General features: G+C 22.2%; 1 protein-coding gene across 10 annotated transcripts in view; it reads right to left on the reverse strand.

Moving 5' to 3' along the window:
* Positions 1–19,583, reverse strand: part of LOC129619114 (disintegrin and metalloproteinase domain-containing protein 11) — a 417,704-nt gene that overhangs the window by 56,011 nt on the left and 342,110 nt on the right. For 8 of the 10 annotated variants that reach the window (XR_008697842.1, XM_055534202.1, XM_055534200.1 and 5 more), the window contains exons 15-16: positions 17,511–17,667; positions 4,095–4,233 (exon numbers count right to left, since the gene is read on the reverse strand). Coding sequence is in view for 9 of the 10 variants with exons in the window: in XM_055534202.1 (XP_055390177.1) it covers positions 4,095–4,233; positions 17,511–17,667 (296 nt within the window). In the remaining variant the exon portion in view is untranslated. The remainder of the gene's footprint in view (positions 1–4,094; positions 4,234–17,510; positions 17,668–19,583) is intronic. The other 2 variants (XM_055534204.1, XM_055534206.1) reach the window with 1 other exon arrangement.

Below are 19,583 nucleotides of genomic sequence, written 5' to 3' on the forward strand. Positions count from 1 at the left end.
GAAAAAGGGAATTTGTGATTTGAAAGTGAATAAAAATTTAGATTTTCGATCAGGTTGTTAAATAACTAGAAGATAGTTTTTTAAAAAACGTATTGTTTCTTGTTTAAGAGAAGAGTGTTGCTCTACAAACATTGGTTCGCTCAAAATTTGTTAATTACGCAATATTTTGAACTTTTATTAGCTCTTTATAATTATAAATTAACAAAATTAAATTAAGGAACATAATCCATAGCAAATTTCGTTAAATCACTATTAACAGTGGTGAAGTGTAAGTGACAATATTGCAAGCATTTTTCAAAGTTTACAATTTCATATAAGGAAAAGAACGTTTCCGAAAAATCAAAATATAAAAAAAATTAAAATATAAATAAATAAATAATTAAGAAACAAATTGAATTCATAAAAATTTTGAAAATTTTCTAAAATCTTTGTTTAAATTAAATTGTTTGTTATTTTATATTTAATTGTTTTTTGTGTAAAATGTGACATGTGTAATAATTATTTTTAATAAAAAAGGTAGAAGCTTTTTTATAGGGCACAATTAGAAAATTTTAATATTATAATTATTTAATTGGTGCGTTCAACAAATTTAAAGTTAACATAAAAAAATATAATATAACGGAAATAAATAATTAAATTAAATATTAAGAGTTATTTTTTAGAAAATTATAAATAATTTTTAGAATAAAAAATATAAAAAATTTTCTTCTTGTATTCTGGTTTAACGATCGGATTTCATTAAAATGTGCAAATACAAAACCATATTTTATATTTTTTGTTTAAAATAATTTATGTATTTAATATTTGGTTTTATTTATTTGGAGTTTAGTTTTTTAGTATGTATGTATAAATTGACTTTTTATATATAATACAATTTTATGGTGATAAATGTGTATTAGCCCGGCTGTGTGTATTATGTACAAGGGGTACACTTCATGTGTGTTTAAATAGGATGTAATTATAAAAATACGATGATATCATGCCTTTTTTATAGGAATAAAAAACTATTTTTAATTAAAGTTTTAATTGATCCATTTATACTTTGTAACTTAACTAACTTTTATACAATTCGACTTTTACATAACAATGTCAGCAATTTTGTAAATTTTATAACTTTCCAATAATATTCGAAAACATTATTTTACTAGTTTAACATCTATTGGAAATTGTAGCGTGTTTTTTATTCAGTTAAAATTCAGAAACCAGAGTAAAATTTTTATTCAGTAATAATCTATAATGTTAATTGATGGCATAAAAAACAAGAATTTTTATTAAAAAAAGTTTACCTGGATTATGAATTTAAGTATTATCGCAAATGGAATGTTCAATAATCGAATATCTAAATTTTTCACTTATTAAGGTGAATCGTACGAGTTGCAATAAATTGGATATGGTAATGTTGAACACTTCTATCGAAACTTTATGACAAAGAGTTTCATTGAAGTTTCACGTATGAAATTTAAGTATGTTAAGATTTTCATAAGTAGAAAGTATTTAACTTATTATTTTAATTATAAAAGTTAAAGCAATTTCAAAAATGTAACTGATAATCAATCAGAAAAAATTAAAATGAAACAAAAAAAATATATACAACTAAAATTTTACCAAATTACATATTTTTAATTTTTTTTCAATAGGCTTGGTATTGGTTATGTTAAAGTCGAACTAATTTTATGCAAATCATTAGATTTCCTTAGGGTTTTACCTACTCAATGAGGAGAAACTTAATTTTTTCCTTTTAATTACTTTTTTTATAAGTGACCATACCTGTATTGAAATATATTTTGTGACGGCATATATCAATAGTGTTTTTAAAATAGGTTTTCATTATAGTCCCTTAATCGATTTTTAATTTTTAATTGCAGCTGAATTTGATTTTAATTATTCTGTTGTGCATCAAAATAATTAAATTATGTAATTATTTCAATAGTTTTCCTAATGGAAGTAAAAAATTTAATATCCTCACATTTTATTGAAATACAATGTTAAAGTAATTAATACAATATTCAGGTAGAATTTTTGTTGTATTGGGTTCTCTAGAATTATAAAATTTTACTTTATGTAACTACGTAATAAGTTTTCATGTAACTTTAAATTCTAAGTATCAATGCCTTTTGTAAAGTTAGTAAAGGGAATTGCATTTGCTTAGCATTTATTCTTTGAATAACATCATTATTATTATCTCTGTTTAAATCATATGTTCTTTATTGAAACAATGGATCTTTTTCGTTGAGACTAAAACTAAGCACCAAGACTTCGTACTAAGGAAATAAAGCGTGACAATACACATTTCAATTAATTTGAATACACAATTGAAGAAAAATAGCAAAGATGCATTTTACCGCGGTATCTGTTAATAAATATGCATGTAAGTGTTAATAGTGCGATAACATATTTATGTAAAAAATTATTTGAGAACATAAAAAATAGAACTAAAATATTGTTGGTTTTCTAATACGAGTAACAAATTAGTATTAAGACGGTAATTTCTTATATTATTATACTTAATATATTTTTGTATGTATTATGTATGATTTCAATTGTGAAATGTAAAAGTCGAAAAGTTGAGTTTTTTAAGTTTTCATCAAAAATACCTTTGTTTACGTTCCAAAAGCGATCGATTTTTTAATGGCATTCAATTATTGTGAAATAATTAATTTTTGTAAATGCTTAAGAAAAATTAAATTGCTCGGACCTGAAAACTTATTCGACTTATTCGTATATATTCATAAGTGAAATTTTTTGCGCTTATTTGTAAAAGATATGAGTTTAGTCAAATTGTCATCATTGTATTTTAAATTTTTGTAAGTGGTTCTATTACTTATTAAAAACTATTTCCACTATGTTAATGTAAATACTTGTTTATTGTGAACTCGTGTCAACAATTTTTTCCGCCATTTGTGATTGTGGGATTTTGCAATTTTAGTTGTACTTAAAAGCTTTTTCACCTCCTACGTTTTGTATCTCTTCGCTGGAAATCGCATTAGGGCAAACGTGGAATAAAACACGGGAAAATGGAATGGAACACGAAAACAGCATGCGTTTATGCGATTTTGCTTTTATCTGCCGTTATGCCGTTTTTGCAGATTTATCGAAACTTATCCGTTTTTGCAGGATGATATATTGATTCAACAAGGCATTTTATTTTTTTGTGGATCGTAAATTAATATTTTTGTATGAATATTAAAAAATAACTTGAACAATAATTCATGTCAAAATAAATATTCAAATTAAAATGTCATATAATTCAACTAACGGACAAATTATATTATTGTTTTTGTATTTTTTCGAATTACATATAGGAAAAATCAAATTCTACAGTAGTTTTTTTAGATACCATGATTAATTTGACGTAAATGAAAACCTATTTCTGTTTTTATCAGCCTATTCGAGTATTACTGTTTTCCGCTTCTGCATTTTGCCCTTGTATTTTACATAATTTTATTTTGTCTTGTGTTTTGTTTTTGCAAATTAAATAAAAAATCGTTTTCCTTGTTTTTTTTTTAATTATTTCGTTAGTTTTTAATTTCTTAATTTGTTTTTGAAGATAACTTCAAATGTATGAATTCGAGAAGATTTAAAAAAAAAAAAAAACATTGAATTTAAAAACGAAATAGAAAAAAATTAAGAAAAAACATAAATTCAAAGTTGATATTGAAAAAAAAATAAAATTTAAAACCAAAAAAAAATTTTTTTTTTTCAACTTTGTATTCTTTTAAATAGTAAAAATTGTTTAGAAAAAAAATTATCTACAAAAGCCATTGTTATTTAATATTTTTTCTTAGTGGCAATTTAAAGAAAATTATTAATAAAAAAAAATATATTTTTATTTATTAAAAAATTTAATTTTGAAAACTTCATTAAAAATCGAGTGCGAAAATTTTTTTTATTTTCTTCGTCTTGTCTTTTAGGATTTTTTTGAAGAAGAAAAAAAGTTTTTAACTCTTTCTTTTTTTTGAACATCGTAAATTTCAAAATAAATTAATTTTTTTACTTCTTTTTTGGTGGTTTGTTAATTAATTAACATTTTCGATTAATTAATTTAGTTTATTGTTATTTTTTTTTTCTTTTTTCATTATTTCTTTTCAACTAACCTCAGACACAGGGAGAAGTTTCTATGTACTACAACTGACCTGTAGCACAGTGCCATTAAAGTGAATGTTACAAAAACGAACCCAACAACTGACATCAGTATACCAACTAAAAACACTGTATTTGACCCATGGTAATTCTCTACAAATGTTGGTTTTTTTTATTGTAATTTTTGATAATAGTTTATAATTTGTAGTTTTTTTTTTATAAATATTTTATGTATGTTATTGGTTGAAATAAAATAAACATTTAGTTAATAAATTTAATATGAGATCATTTGTAAAATGCAAAAAAAAACATTGATTTGGTATAATGGAATAATAATTATTAAAGTATTTATTATTAAAGGAAAAGACGATAGTAGAGAGATAATGAGAGTTAAAAATTTTGAAATAAAATGAGAATATAATGAAATTATGAAAAAAAGAAAAAAATTTAATTAATTGAAATTTAATATTTTTTTTTTAAATAAATTTTGTATTTTAATAATGAATTTAATAAAAAAAAATGTAATAAATAAAATATAATTAAACAGAAATGGCGTAAAAGTAATACGTAAGAGAGAGAGATAGATAAAGAGAGGAAATTATAACGCAATTTATAATCAAATTAAATCAAACATAAATTGTAATTATATAATAATGTATATAATATAATTGAAAAAAAAAAGAATTTTTGTGAGTTGAGGAAAAAAATAATCAAAGAAAATTGTATGTTTTATTTTTACCCATAAAATTTAACATTTAATAAATGTTTTTTTTTTAATTTTATACAAAAACCAAAGTTGAATTTAAAACACACACAGTATGTAAAATTGTTTATTAAATATTGTTTTTTTTTTTATTTTTAAAGTATTGAATTTAATATTTTTTTCGTATTATATATGCGTTGTATAAGTTAAAATATTAAAAAAAGTGCATAAATATTTCGTAGCAGCACGCGTAGTTGAAGCGGAGCGGAGCGCATTATTCCAATATAAATTCGTATTTTGTATATATTTTGTTGTTGTTGTTGTTGTGGTATTTTATTGAATTTTGTAGGTTAATATTTTCATTTCATTGTTGTCGTACATTTTTTCAATTCAATTCATTTGGATTTTGTAAACCCATATTGATGATCAAATTCAAAATATTTCGTATTTTTTTTTTTTTAAATTTTATATAAACATTATATAAATATGTATAATTGTTTTATTGTTAATTTAATTTCAATTCCATATTGTTGTTGAATAATAAATATTGTTTAAAAAATATATTTTAAAGGTGAAAAAGCAACGGTTGGTGTTATTATTTCAGAAATATTTTTTTTATCAATTGATTATCGTAGATATTTGGTTGGTCGGGGTTGGGGTCGTAGGTGTGTTACAAATATTTGTGTTTTATTTATTTTTTTTAATTGTAAATTTTTCGGAGTTGTTGAGGAGTTTCAATTCCATTATTTTGTTTCAATTTTTTTTTTTAAGTTTTTAATTTGTATTTTTGCAAATATAACACATCGTAAAATGGTAAAAAACAAAAAAAAAAAATAAAATAATTCTTATATAAGACAAAATATATATAAAATATTTAATATAATTATGTAATAGAGTATATTTTTTTCATTTATTTATATAAGATTTTTTTTATTTTTATAAAAAATTTAAAGCATCTGTAAACAAATTTATAATTATATATAAAAAAGAGATTATAATGAAAAATTGAAAAAAATATTGAATTTTTTTTTGTTTGTAAGAAAATTATTATTTATGTTTATAAAATGTACATACTTATATAAAAAAGAATATATAATTATTTTTGTTTTCTTAATATGAAAAAAAAAGCTATGTAATAAAAATTCTACTTTTATAATTTTTTCAATTCAATTTTTGATTCAAAATAAATTTATTGATTTTTAATGTGGTTTAAATTTTGATTGGATATTCTAATAATGTATGTAATGATATTTAAATAATAATTAATTTCAATATACGAGTAGTTTTGCTTTCTTAAAGTTAAAATAATTAATTTACAAAAAAAAATGCAATTTTGTATAATTATTCTTATTTATTGCAGTTATTCTGGCTGTCTGTTATTTCAATTAAATTTTTCACCTCATTTCATATAAGATTTGCAAGCTACATTGTCTTTGTGATAGGATAATGCAGATTTTGACAGTAAGAATGGTTATTTTTCAATGTTCATAAAAATCGACGTAAGTCATGAATTCCAATGTATCAAGGCTGGCCCATGCGTTATGAACTTTAAGACACGTTGTTAACGTAATTGACTGTCACTATTAGTTTGTTTTGCATTATTTTGAAATATGACAATAAGATGACACTAAAATTCTAATATGTCATTGTAAAAATTATATTATTGTAGATTGGTGTTATTTGTAAAATGAAGCGATTGACGTAGTTGACATGACAGTAAAATTTTTTTTGATATAATAGAAAGCGACCAAATTCTAATGTATATTTATGGAAATTATGTACCAAGAGTCTTGCACACAATTTTAATATTATATATTTTTCAAGGTGCGCGCATGTAATCGAATTTACAATTGATTTAACACTAATCATGGAATTCAATTATAAGTTAAAATACTAAATCTTGATATCAGTTTCCTAATGATTTTTATTCACAGAATTTCGAAATTCACGACATATATTTGTCACTATGAAACTTATTTTACATTCTAACTTTTAATTGTTTATTAGCTGTAGTTTATGTGACCGTATTTTTTTCAATTAATCTTGTTTTAGGTTTCGATTCTAAATTAACACATGTGATCAGTGTTGCCAAATAGATTAATTCAGATTTCTTCAGTTTTTTAAAATAAAATCTTCATTTCGAAAATTTGATAAAAAAAAATCTTCACGAATCATTCGAGATCTTTAATTTTATATTCAAGTGTAAAAAATTCTAATTTCGAAAATCTTCATTAGCATTGAAAAGCCTTTATATTAAAAATATTTTTTTGTAACTAAAATTGTACAATTTTAAAAATCATTTTGATTTATCTTCATTTTGAAGATAAATCTTCGCTGTTGGTATTTGATCAAAAACTATTTTTGATTATATTTTGAGAATATTTTAATGAAATAAATAAGTAACTAATAATACTTAATTAATTAATTAATTAAGTATTATTAATAATTACTTAATTATTTATTTGTTACAAATGTCTAGTGGAAATTCAGCAAGGTAAAAGTTTAAAAAGAAGTTTTCGAATATGATAAGTTTATTTTGGTTAGGTAATAATGAAACCAAAGTATTTATTAAATATTTTAGAGTTTTTGAAATATTTAATTTTGATAAATTATTAACATTTTTGTTTTTGAAATTTTGAATCCATTAATTTTAAAATAACCAATTTTTACTTTAGCATTATAGTATCATTTGAATTTCATTATGTAGAAAAATTTTCTTCGTGCAATTTCAAACATAATAAATAAAATAATGAAATTTGGTGTCAAACTCTTGCAATAGACTTTAATTATGAATTTTTAGAATTTAAAATGCAAATGTTATAAATCCAAATAGTTTTGCTAACAGAATTGACGATAATTTTAGTATTTTTTTGCATTTTTTGGCAGATAAGTGAATAGTCAAATTGTAAGTTCATTGTATGTAAATAACAAAACGATCATATGCAAAATCAAACAATTGAAGTGACCGACATGATTGCAATGATTACCAAATTTTCGATATACTGGGAAGCGACCTTAGTTATTTATTAATCTTATACAATTATTCCTTTGTGGACCCTTTTCTGACTAAATATTCCTCTTGCAAACATGTTTTAGTGTTGTATACGATTCATTAAATAGGTATATAATATCTTTATAAATTAATATATGTATATATTTGATAAATGTGTTTTTGTAGTGATTTCTTTAAACATTTATGCATGTTTTGTGTTAAAAGATCAATTAATTATAATGAAATTTACCAGTTGCCAGAATAACTTAATATTATAAATTGTAAACTTTTTATGACAATGGCAATCTAAAATGAAATTTCATTATGTCAAAAATAATGAAACATTTTTAGCTTTCAAATCGTACTGAATAGCATTGTGGTTAGTATTCGTTGCGTTAAAAATAAAATTAATAAAAAACAAAGAAAATGTAAATTTTAATAAAGAAAAGCTAAAAATTTTTAGTTTTATTGTTTTTTAAATAAAATTGAAATAATTAAATACAGAATCAAACTGACAAACCTGCAAAATAATGTGGAATATTTCTAAAATGAGAGCTAAAATACGATTTCTTATTTTTTTTTTGCTTTTTCATATTGTTTTGATTTCTAGACTATTATAGTTATGAAGCATGCACAAATTGCCATAAAAATAGAATTATAAAAAAGTCCTCATAGTTTTTAAAAATGCAAATAAATTTATTTTTATTATTTTTTTCTTAAAGTTTTGTATTTTTATTCAAACTTAAACGATTCTAAAAATATATTAAATAATTATAGAATATAAAAATATATGTATATTATGTATAAAATATACATATTGTATATATAAATATATGTATGTACTAATATGGATGATTTTAATATCATATTTGTATTCTCTATAGCTATATAAAATAAATAATGAGCTTCAAGCAAAACTTTTAAACATTCAATCTATTTCAATCAATGAATGTCAAAAATTTGTTTTTGTTATTGTGACGTCGTACTCAACAACAACATAATTTTCATTTTATATGCTTAAATTTTTTGTAGGATGACTAAAATAAAATATATTTATGTAATTGTCATTAATAGTTAAGAGTTACTTTATATGCTCTGTAATAATACAGAGTTGCGTTTTCGATTAACTGAATACAGGTACGGTTAAATGTATCTTTGAAAATTAGTTTTGAAGAAATCAAAATTTAAGTGATGCGATTATGTTGTGCAGCTTAGTTTATTAAAATAAAAGAAACGTGAAGTTGACAATATAATCACACTAATTAATTTTTGACTTCATTTTTTTTTTTTTGCATAGTAAAAGGTTAATTCAAACCTATTTTAGAAAATTTACGCACATTTTGTTTTAGTTATCGGGGATAACTTGTCAAATTTGATGTTCAAATTTCTGTTATACTGTATTAATTCAGAATTCAACTTGCAAGTTGCAATTGCTGAATTGTCTAGCAGTATATAGTGTTAATAAAATTTTGAAGTCACATACAATTTAGAAGAGGCCATATTTCTTAAAATTTTTACATAGATTCGTTTGAATGTAAAAATCTAAGAACATAGCGCAACCAAGTTTATTTTAATAATTATTATTAATCATCAAACTGAACAAACTTTAAATACAATGTTGCAATATATTAGAACTGAAGGTTTGTATTTTCTTTGCGGACTTTATTGACTGTGACTTCAAAATTGTAGAAATATTTACTATTGATATCCTGTTCAGAAATTATAATTTATAAGCTGATTTATACTTTAATACCAATACCATATAACTACAATTTTCGGAGACAATCGCCGCTTCATTACCTGTAATTTCATACCAATTCCTTCAAATATATTTTAAATTAACCAATTACTCTATTATATTTCTGAATTTGAATAATAATGAAAGAATATTTTTTTAAAATTTACTGAATTAAAAGTGAATTATTGTATTAAAAATGAAATGTGTAAGTGTAATAGATATAAAATCGGATGTAAATCACTCTTCATTTTGAGGAGAGTGTGTTGAAATTCTTAAAAAGAGAAAAAACAAAAGTTTTTGAATGTGTATTCATTATACAAAATAATTTAAAAAGAAAATTTAAATATAAATGAAAATAAATAAATTTAAAACAATTTATTATTGATTTTTCTAATAAAACACAAAATTGAAAATAAAAAAAAATTAATTGAAAAAATTTAAAAGAGAAAATTTTTTCATAACTAAATTAAATTTTTAATTTTATCATGCAATAATTGAGTTTTTGTTAAATTCTTTAAATATTTAATTAAAAAATAAATCGAATTTTAATTTTTTAGAAACATGTAAACGTTTATACATAAGAAGTCCCAGAGATTTTATGTAACACAAAGTGATTTATATGTATGTACATGTACATATTATGTAGATAAGTATTAGTTCAAATATACAAAGTGTAACAAAAATCGAGCAGAATGTAAAAAGTACAATAAGAATAAAAAACTTTATACAACACCAATTACACGAATTAAATGCAACGAAAATAAATTGCGATTATTCAGATATTCCTGTCTTTTTTATATTCATTATTAAAATTGAAAAATTAAACACATTTACACATAAAATTTAAAATTGACAAAATCTGGATAATTTTTGTAATTAAAATTTTGAATATTTTCCTCTTCTAAATTAAAATTGTTTCAATTTTAATTATTTTATTTATTTTTTCATTCCAAAAGCAATAATAAAAATTTATGTACAGCGAAATTCAATACTTCTATATTTTTTTAACTAGATAATAAATTTTTTTTTGAAGTTTTATGGAAGACATTTGAAAAATTTCCAAAAAAATTACCTACACTTATGTAATTATTTTATATTAGAATACTATTTATGTATGTACAAAAAGATTATAATAAAAAACCAAAGAACAAAACGACATCTAGCTGATTTATTTTTTATTATAGTTATAAGAAACAGAAATAAAAAACATCAAGTTTACTTTTATAGAAAATTCTGAAATTGCAGTACTTTTTATTTGTTGCATGTGATTTTGCTGTTTTTACTGTACCTGTAACAAACTGCCATTGTTGCAAAACTAATGAAGACACATTTGACGATTACCACTAATATGATGACCATATTTAAAGTACTGAGTTTGTCTTTCTTTCCGTCTCCTATAAGATTTTTTTTATATATATGTTTTATGTAAAAAGTACCATAATAGAGAGAGAGAGAGAACAAAATTGTGTTTTGGTGAAAAATCTTGAATCACAATTACATATTTTTTAAATTTAAAAATTTTGAATTTAAGTATAAGCACACACATATTAATTATTATAATGTACTTTTTCTTTATTCACAATATTTAAATATTAAAAAAAAACAATATAAATATTTTATAGTTTTTTTTACAGCTTTATTATAGATTTGCCTTACTTCATTTACCATATTTTAATTTTTTTGTTCAGTAATTGGTGTTGGGAGATTTTGGAAATTATAAAAGTTGAGGAAAAATAAAATAAAAATAGAGAAAAATTAAAATTTTCAAATGAATATAAAAATGCAACACTAATTTCTAACTTAAAACACATTTTCAATAATAGAGCTTTCTTTTATATTTATATCAAGGGGAAAATATAAAGTAAAGCTGAAGCTTTATATATAAATTTTATTTGTGTTTGATTAAAATTAGTTTTAATAAAATTCTTAAACAAATTTCAATAGTGAATCTTTTAAAAATTTTGTCATTATTAGTTTTATTCAAATAATATTGAAATTATTGTGTAATGATTTTTGAATTATTTTAAATTAGTGTTGTAGTATGTTACTTAAAAATGCAGCTTTATAATGTTTTAATAACATGCAATTGACAGTTTTTTACGTTTGTATAAATTTTGCCAGTAAATAGAGAAATTTTAAAGTAAAATTCAACCTTGTACATTGAAAATTTGCACGATAAAAAAGTGTTTATATAAATTTATTTAAAATTTTTAAAAAATGTACTAACTTTACATTTTCGTATCTTACAAAATTAGGTGATACATAAAATTTCAATAAATTATCCCATCATGTTTTGAATTATCCCATCATGAGAGAATTATCTATTTACTACGGAAAGTTAAATAATTCAGTTTCTACAAAAGTATTCTGTTAAATTATTCCTGTTAAAGTCTCGACGTGCTGAATTTGATTCGAGAGAAATACTTTTGTTATTTTATGTAGTCGCTAAATTGATAGAATCACTTGAAGTGATTGACTTAACTTTACGTTTTTTAATAATTAGATAATTAATAATAATTATAGCTACAAAGATTTTACAATTTTAAAAGCAATTCTATTAACAGAATTATATTAAAGGTTGCCTAGTGTAATATTATGAATCAAAGAAAATATGATGTTTTCATTTTAATTTGGTCAAAAGCAAACCTTTTTGTTCTATAAGCCATAAATTTGTGCATTTGTATAGTGCTCAAAAGACTAATTGGTTTAAAAGTTGTCATTTTACATTTTAAATTTCTTGATCTACAACACTGATTTTAACTTGACTTCTTTTTATGTTTTCACATTTTAGGAATAAATTATTTCTTTCTTTATTTAAATTTTTAGTAAATTGTTTATTAAATTATATTTTCTTGCATAATTTCAAGCAATAATTCCTAACTTATACATGAATCGAATATAGTACTAAGGTTGTTGTTAAGTATTCGTCTTTAATATACCTATACTTATATTTTTGTATTACTTGATTTAAAAAAAAAAAAAACATAATATAACTTAAAAAATATAAAAAAATTTTATTAAAAGAGTTCTATATACAATATTTTATTTTGATAATAAATTTAATTATGCATTCTGGGCGCACTTTAAATATTAAAATTTACAAAATATATTATGGTTAAATATTAAATTATATAATGGAAAGAATGAAAAGTTTAATATAAAAATGCAAAATATTCGATTTTTTTAACTACATAGTCACAAAATAATAAGGAGGCTGAGGTGGATTTATAAAAATAATGTTTTTCAAAATGTGTAAAAAAGTAACTTCATGTTTTTTAAGTCAATATGTATGAGTTTTCTTAAACTTTAAACAAATTATATTATAAAATATTTAATTGAAATGATTGCATTCATGAATTATTACAAATTATGGTTAAAAAAAGAAAATTATTTTTTATGCAAGAAAAGCAATATCAAGAGCGTTTATCTAAATAAATTGCCAATTTTTGAATAACCACGTTAAATTTTTTCTTAAAAACTTAAAAATTTTATTATTACCATTTAAGTTTTGCAATAATTGTTTTACATAATAAAATTTTAATCAAATAATTGTTCTAATAAGCTTTAAAAATTTTTTTAAGCAAAAAACCTATTGTTAGTTTTTTTAAATGAAAATTCATAATTAAGTTTCTTTCACAGGCACGTATTATTAAAATTTTGTATATTTGCTTTATTATGGGTGTTTTAGTAGATGTTCATTCGATATATAAGCATGCGCCATGCTTGTACAGCGAATTCTTTTAAAAATTAAATTTAATAATTTCTATTGAAATTTAATTTAATGTTAATCTGGTATATTCAATAAAAAGTGAATGTAACCATTTGAAATTTACATTCTTCAAAATGAATGTAACTATTTAATCACGATTTGGGATCATGTCTTCAAACTTTAATTGATCTGCTGGAATATGATTCACGAATTCTATATTGCATAAATTTAAATTTTTTTTTAAATCAATACATATTTTTAGTTATCCTTTTATTGTGTCCAAAAGTGTGGCCAATTTAACTTATTTACCTACGAATGTAATTTACTACAGAATATAGTAAATTAAATTTCGAAATAAGAACTTCTTGAAAATATAGATGACATTTCTAAAAAATACCAAATCTTTGCATTTCGTATAATAATATTATTGTAGTTAATGTATGTATAATTAATAAGTCATATAATAAACCAGTTATGGTGATGGTATGCAAAGATTTGGTGTACGAAATAAATACGAGAAAATATTTTCTAGTTGTGTAAAATCAAATGAATTCCACACTAGTCCCTCTTTTTCAAACAATGTATTTTTTTACTAACAGTTATTTGATAATAATGTTACATAATAATGATGGTAATAATAAATTTTCAAGCATTTTAAAATATTTGTGATGCATATTTTATATACTTTTGTTATAAAAAATAAAATACGTTTAGCAATATAATAACTACTAATATTATGTATATAATTTCAAAAAATATTATGAAATTCTTAAATTAAAAGATAAAATTGTAAAATGAATTTCTTTTTCAGTAAAATAGCAGCATCCTTATTTTGTAGGTTCATGGAAATGAGTGTTGCATTTTATCTGAATAATTTTTATTTTTATTATTATACATATTTTTTGGCTTTTTTCCAATTTGTATTTATAATTATGTACTTAAGTATAATATTTTTCAAGAATAATATTTAAAATGAATATGAAAACTCTATACCTACATAATTACATAATTCTATAATATTATATTTTTGACATTATGTACAAAAATAAATGGTAAATATTTTTCTATGAAATTTACACCAATTTTGTGTGGTTCGTATATGGTAAAACAATTTTGTACTTTTTTTTAATATTTTTGCAGTAATTAATTATTAAGAAAATAATTATGTAGATTTGATAATTATTACAATCTAATGATTATTTGTGTGAAATTGCAAATCTTTCTAGTAATGGAAAACATTTGATTAAAATTTTGTTTATTTAAATACGATGAAATTAAAATTATTATTTTAATAATTTTTAGTTGTCTTATTTTATGAAATAGACGATTTTAGTTTCCGTTAAACTTACAGATGAGATAGATAATAAAATTCGAAACCATCAAAAAGTAATTAAACTATGTATTACAAAAATGTAAACCTACTCCTTCTAAAAATTATTTCAGAAAAGTTGCTAATGAGATTCGTTTCATTTTTTTCAAACAGATTTGCTTTCAAAATATTATGTAATATTTTACAAGTGATTTGACTTTAAAACTTTATTATTAAGTTAATTTTAATTGGAGAAGTAAATTAAAACAATAGTTATAGCAAAGCTTTTAATTATATACACATAAAATATAAGCTGAATAGCACATACTTGACTGCATTGTCAGAGTGTTCCGTTAGATTATGCAAATGTTCTTTAAGCTTTTTCTATAAATTCTATCAAAGATAGTAAGCAACGTTTAGTTAATTGTGCTTAAAAATTTGAGGTTAATTCTGTGTGCTTCAATTTCTCTGTAAAATTTTTCGGTTGGTTTTTTTTAAAATTCAAGAAATTTCGTGAATTTGCTCATTAGATGTGGTTTCGATGAGATAAATTCGGGTTATAACCCCTGACATTCCCAAGGAAATATACTGATTCATTGATTTTATAATGAAATCTGTTCAAAGAAATTAGTTGATTATTTCTTTATATATATGAGCTGGAATGTTAATTCGGTCGGTAATAAAAGTCCTTACTAATTTCATTTCATCAACATGTTATATAACTTGCTGTATTATCGAACGCTCATTTATAAAATTTCAGGATATTCGCTGATTATTTTCTTAAAAATTGTTAAAAACCTAAAATGGGTCAAGTAAACATGTAATAAAGGTGCGTTGAAACTTACAAGGTATAATATTTCATAATTTATTCTTCCACCAATTGAACTTTCAAAGTCAAAAGTACAGTTACTTCACATTTGTTTTCTCTTGATCCTAACATAGTTTTCAAATGAAAAAATTGTACAGAGAAAACTACACATTTTTTATAAACTGTTTTATTCTTTCCTTTGGCGATATTATAATGGTCATTAGCTGTTATCTTGGAAGTATTCAATATATTTGGTATACATAGTATTGTATATGAAATTATATAAGGTACTGTACATTCAACGGCTTTGTGATTTTATTTCTAATTTCTAATGTCAAGGTGTTTTCTTTGAAATAAAAAAAAATTTAATTTTAATTTCTCTATAAAATTTTCAAAATTGAACACAACTTATAAACTTTTTCCATTATTAGAAAGATCTTTGATGTTATACTTATGAAATGTAATTCAGTAATTGTAAAAAATAAAAAATATGAATTTAAAGTGAATGCAAAAATAATTAAGTAAATGCAATGTATAATAATCTGGTATTAAACTAAACTAGAAAAGAGTTTTATAAATAAAACATAATTTAAGAAACTTAAAAAATAACATGTTAGAAAGCTACAACTCAAAAAAATGTTCATTCTATTACTTTTAATTTTTTAATTTTATTATTTTCAAATAAAAAATGTAATACACATAATTAAAATGCATTATTAATAGTTAGCTAAGATTCAAGATCAAACATTTTATTGTTTTAATTATAAAATAATAAATTACTTTATGAATAATGATTGTGATAATAGAAAATTTTAATTAAATTTAACTGCGTAGGATTTGTAATATTAGTTTGAATTGTTTTTTATTGCACTTTCTTAAATTAAATTATTTGAGTCAAAAAACAGTTTCTTTTAGTTTAAAAATTTAGTAACAAAAATTTAGTTTTTGAAACAAAAATTTTGTTAATTTTATAAAATTTTATTGAATTCAAGTTCTTAATCACAAAATGTTTATGAACTTACAAAACAAATTGTTTACAATTCAGAGCAAGTGATTTTTATTTTAATTAAACTCTTTATAAGCTTTTGTGGAAAATGATGCGCAAATTACGTTTAGTAAAACAAAATTTTCAGATTTTTTTTCATATCTGTTTAGAAGGTAGTGCTTTTAAAAATATAGCTCTGACTCATTACAAATTTGATTAGTTTGTTAATAAAATACATAAAAAATGGTTTTTGAGAAACAAGCGTTATTTTTCCATTATGTCATTTAAGCAACAATTTACTGACGCCATTTTTTAAATCGAAATGGCAGCTTTTTTCTTTTGCTTTTTTTTTCTTTTTGTTATCGTAAGATGTTTTTTTTTTCAATTCTGTGTAACAGAAATTAAACAAGAGATTAAGTGTGAACGAAAGATATTGGTTAATGTTGTAAAACAAAGGTGGCGTAAGCGCAAATTTTCTAAATGGAGAAAAAGCTCGTTTATTTTGAGACCACAAAAATATTAGAAAATTTTTAGTAAAACATTGAAAATTTTGTTTTTTTTTCATTTCTAAAAAAAAAAAATTTAAATTTGAGTTGAATGAGTGCAAATGCAATTCAAAGTATATACTTTTTGTTTTCGAACTAATGAAAAATTTAATTTGAAAGAATAGTATAACTCATAAAAGAAATAAAATAAATAGAAATGTGAGTATTTTATAATTAAATATAAAATGTTAAAAATTTAAATTATATACTTTGCTTAATTATATTTTATTAAAGTGGAAAAAAATACAAAACATTGATTACCATTGTCATATTTAATTCGTTTTTTTTTTCTTTTTTTTTATTTGTTAAAATTATGAGTCCTTTCAATTTATTTTATTATTTGTTTGTTTGTTTATGCAAAAGAATGCATTATGAGGGTTTGTTTTTTTTTATATCTCGATTATCTTTTCTAAATCAAAATAATAATTTTTTATTAAAATTATAAATTAAATGAATAAAAAAATTGCTATTGTCTTTAATAATAAACAATATCGATAGAAAGATAGAAAAAAAAATTAAGTTGATTTTGAAAAGAAAATTGGAATAGAATTAAAAATTTAAAGATTAAAATTATAAAAAAACGTAAAAAAAATATTCATTTTTTTTCTTTAAACAAAACAAAAAACAAACTGATATCTCACCATAGGGAGTTTCCTTCTTTTTCATTTCAATCTTACTATCCATGGTTGGACCCACATTTGGTGGTGCTGGCAGTGTTGTTGTAACTGGAGCAGGCTGTGAACAATCATGACCAGTCCAGCCTATATCACAATGACATCTATTTGTATTTGTACACACCTATAAATTGAAATATTTATAAACAATTTCACTCATTTGAACTTTATGTTGTTATATTTTATTTGATTTATTCATGAAGGTTCAAATTTTAACAATTATAAAATTAATAAATTGTTCATTATAATGAATAAGGTTTGGTCAAACCAATGGTTTGTGTTGTAGCGCTTTTCTCTTGAACAATTAAAAATATTTCTTTTAAAAACAATCTGTGTATACCCACCACATCATTAAAATTATTTTCATTCATATACGAAACTATTTTAATAAGGATTGCATACATTCAGGACGAACGATTTATGCAGTCTTTGAAATAAAGCAAAAATTAATTTAAAAAGGGGTTAACATAATGCTCAATTTTAAGGGTTAATTGCGTGAGTTAAGAAAAATAATTATATTTTTTAATGGCATGGAATTTATCTTTACTTTTCTGCGTTTATAGAAATTTGAAAAAGCTTAAGGTTTCGGAAATACATATAAGGTGTCAACAATTCAAATTTCAAGGGGCGATAACTTGAGAGGGGGTGGAGATGGAAAAAAATTTTCTTCTAACGAGATGAAGCATTTATTGGTGTCTAAAAGCCTCTAAAATTTCAGGCTTCTGCAGGCTGGGGTCTAAAAGAAAAACGACATCAAAAATTTGGAAAAAACAGATTTTAGATAACGGTAAATTTAAACGTCCATTTTGTTTTTTTAAAGATTATTACTTAGGGTATAGTATGTCGCGATAGGAAAAGCCAGTGGCTTGCGTTTCTGCGTTTGCAAAATTCGAAAAATGCTTATAGTTTTACTGCAATAAATAATTAAAAAATAGCAATTTTAGGTTTTTAAGGGGGTATAATTTTTAAAGGGGGGTGACAGGGAAAAATTTTCTTATACGAAAATAAGTTTCTAGTAAAGATCTATGTACGTATAAAATTTTAGCTTTCTATCTTCAAGGGTGTAGAAGCTTTGTAAACGGACACACGGCCAGACAGAGTGAAACTAATAAGCACTTTTTTTTTTAAATTTTTTTTGGAAAAGTGCTAAAAATACGGGTCTGAGATGTGAACATTGACAATATGTTAGCGATAATAAGAGTTAAATTTAGCAAATTTTTGTAAATTTTCTTTATTTATTTTCTTTATGTTTTTCTTTATATACTTCTTTATTGTGTTGATCCAATCCAGACGGTGAATCGGATAGCTGAATAAAATTTTGAAAGTTTTCATTCTTTTTTAAAAATTTATTTAGCGTTCACTTTAGTTCATTTTAGTTATTAGCTGAACAAATAAATTTAGAAAGTTTAAAGTAAAACACAGTTAGTATTATAGAGGCAATATTATATTACAGAGGAGGAGAGAGTATGTAGTTAAAAATATAGAGGCTTTATTTGAATCACTATTAAGAACAATTCTGCCATATTTCACAAATAAATTTAAATATGCGCATCATTCTCGAAATATGATAGATGTCACGTAACTCAAAAATAATACAATTATACGTATGTACATCACCAATCTATACATATGCCAAATACTCCTCTGGAATTTTGTACAAAGAAAACTGTTTGAAAAATTATTAATTTTTATTTTCCCCAAATTGCGCTGAGAATATGTTTTGTACTAGATTTGAAATCTTTAATTAGAATGCACTCTTACAAAAATGCAAATAATATTGCCAATTTTATTTCTGAACAAATTATGTTGCGACAACTTGAAATGGAGGTGGGAAAAAAATTTATTCGGACGAAATAAAAAATTTATTGATTTTTAAAAAATTTCAAAATCTTAGATTTTTGAAAATTAGCGTCGAAGAGAAGGACTTTTCTTTTACTGTTCCACAGTGATGTCATATATTGTCAAAAAAAATAACACAACTAGAGTTTTCATCGGCCTTGACTTTTAGAGGTCTCGAGGCGGAAGGTGAAGATTTTCTTC

This window comes from Condylostylus longicornis, unplaced genomic scaffold, assembly GCF_029603195.1.
Source record: "Condylostylus longicornis isolate FDR11 unplaced genomic scaffold, ASM2960319v2 ptg000010l, whole genome shotgun sequence".
NCBI lineage: Eukaryota > Metazoa > Arthropoda > Insecta > Diptera > Dolichopodidae > Condylostylus > Condylostylus longicornis.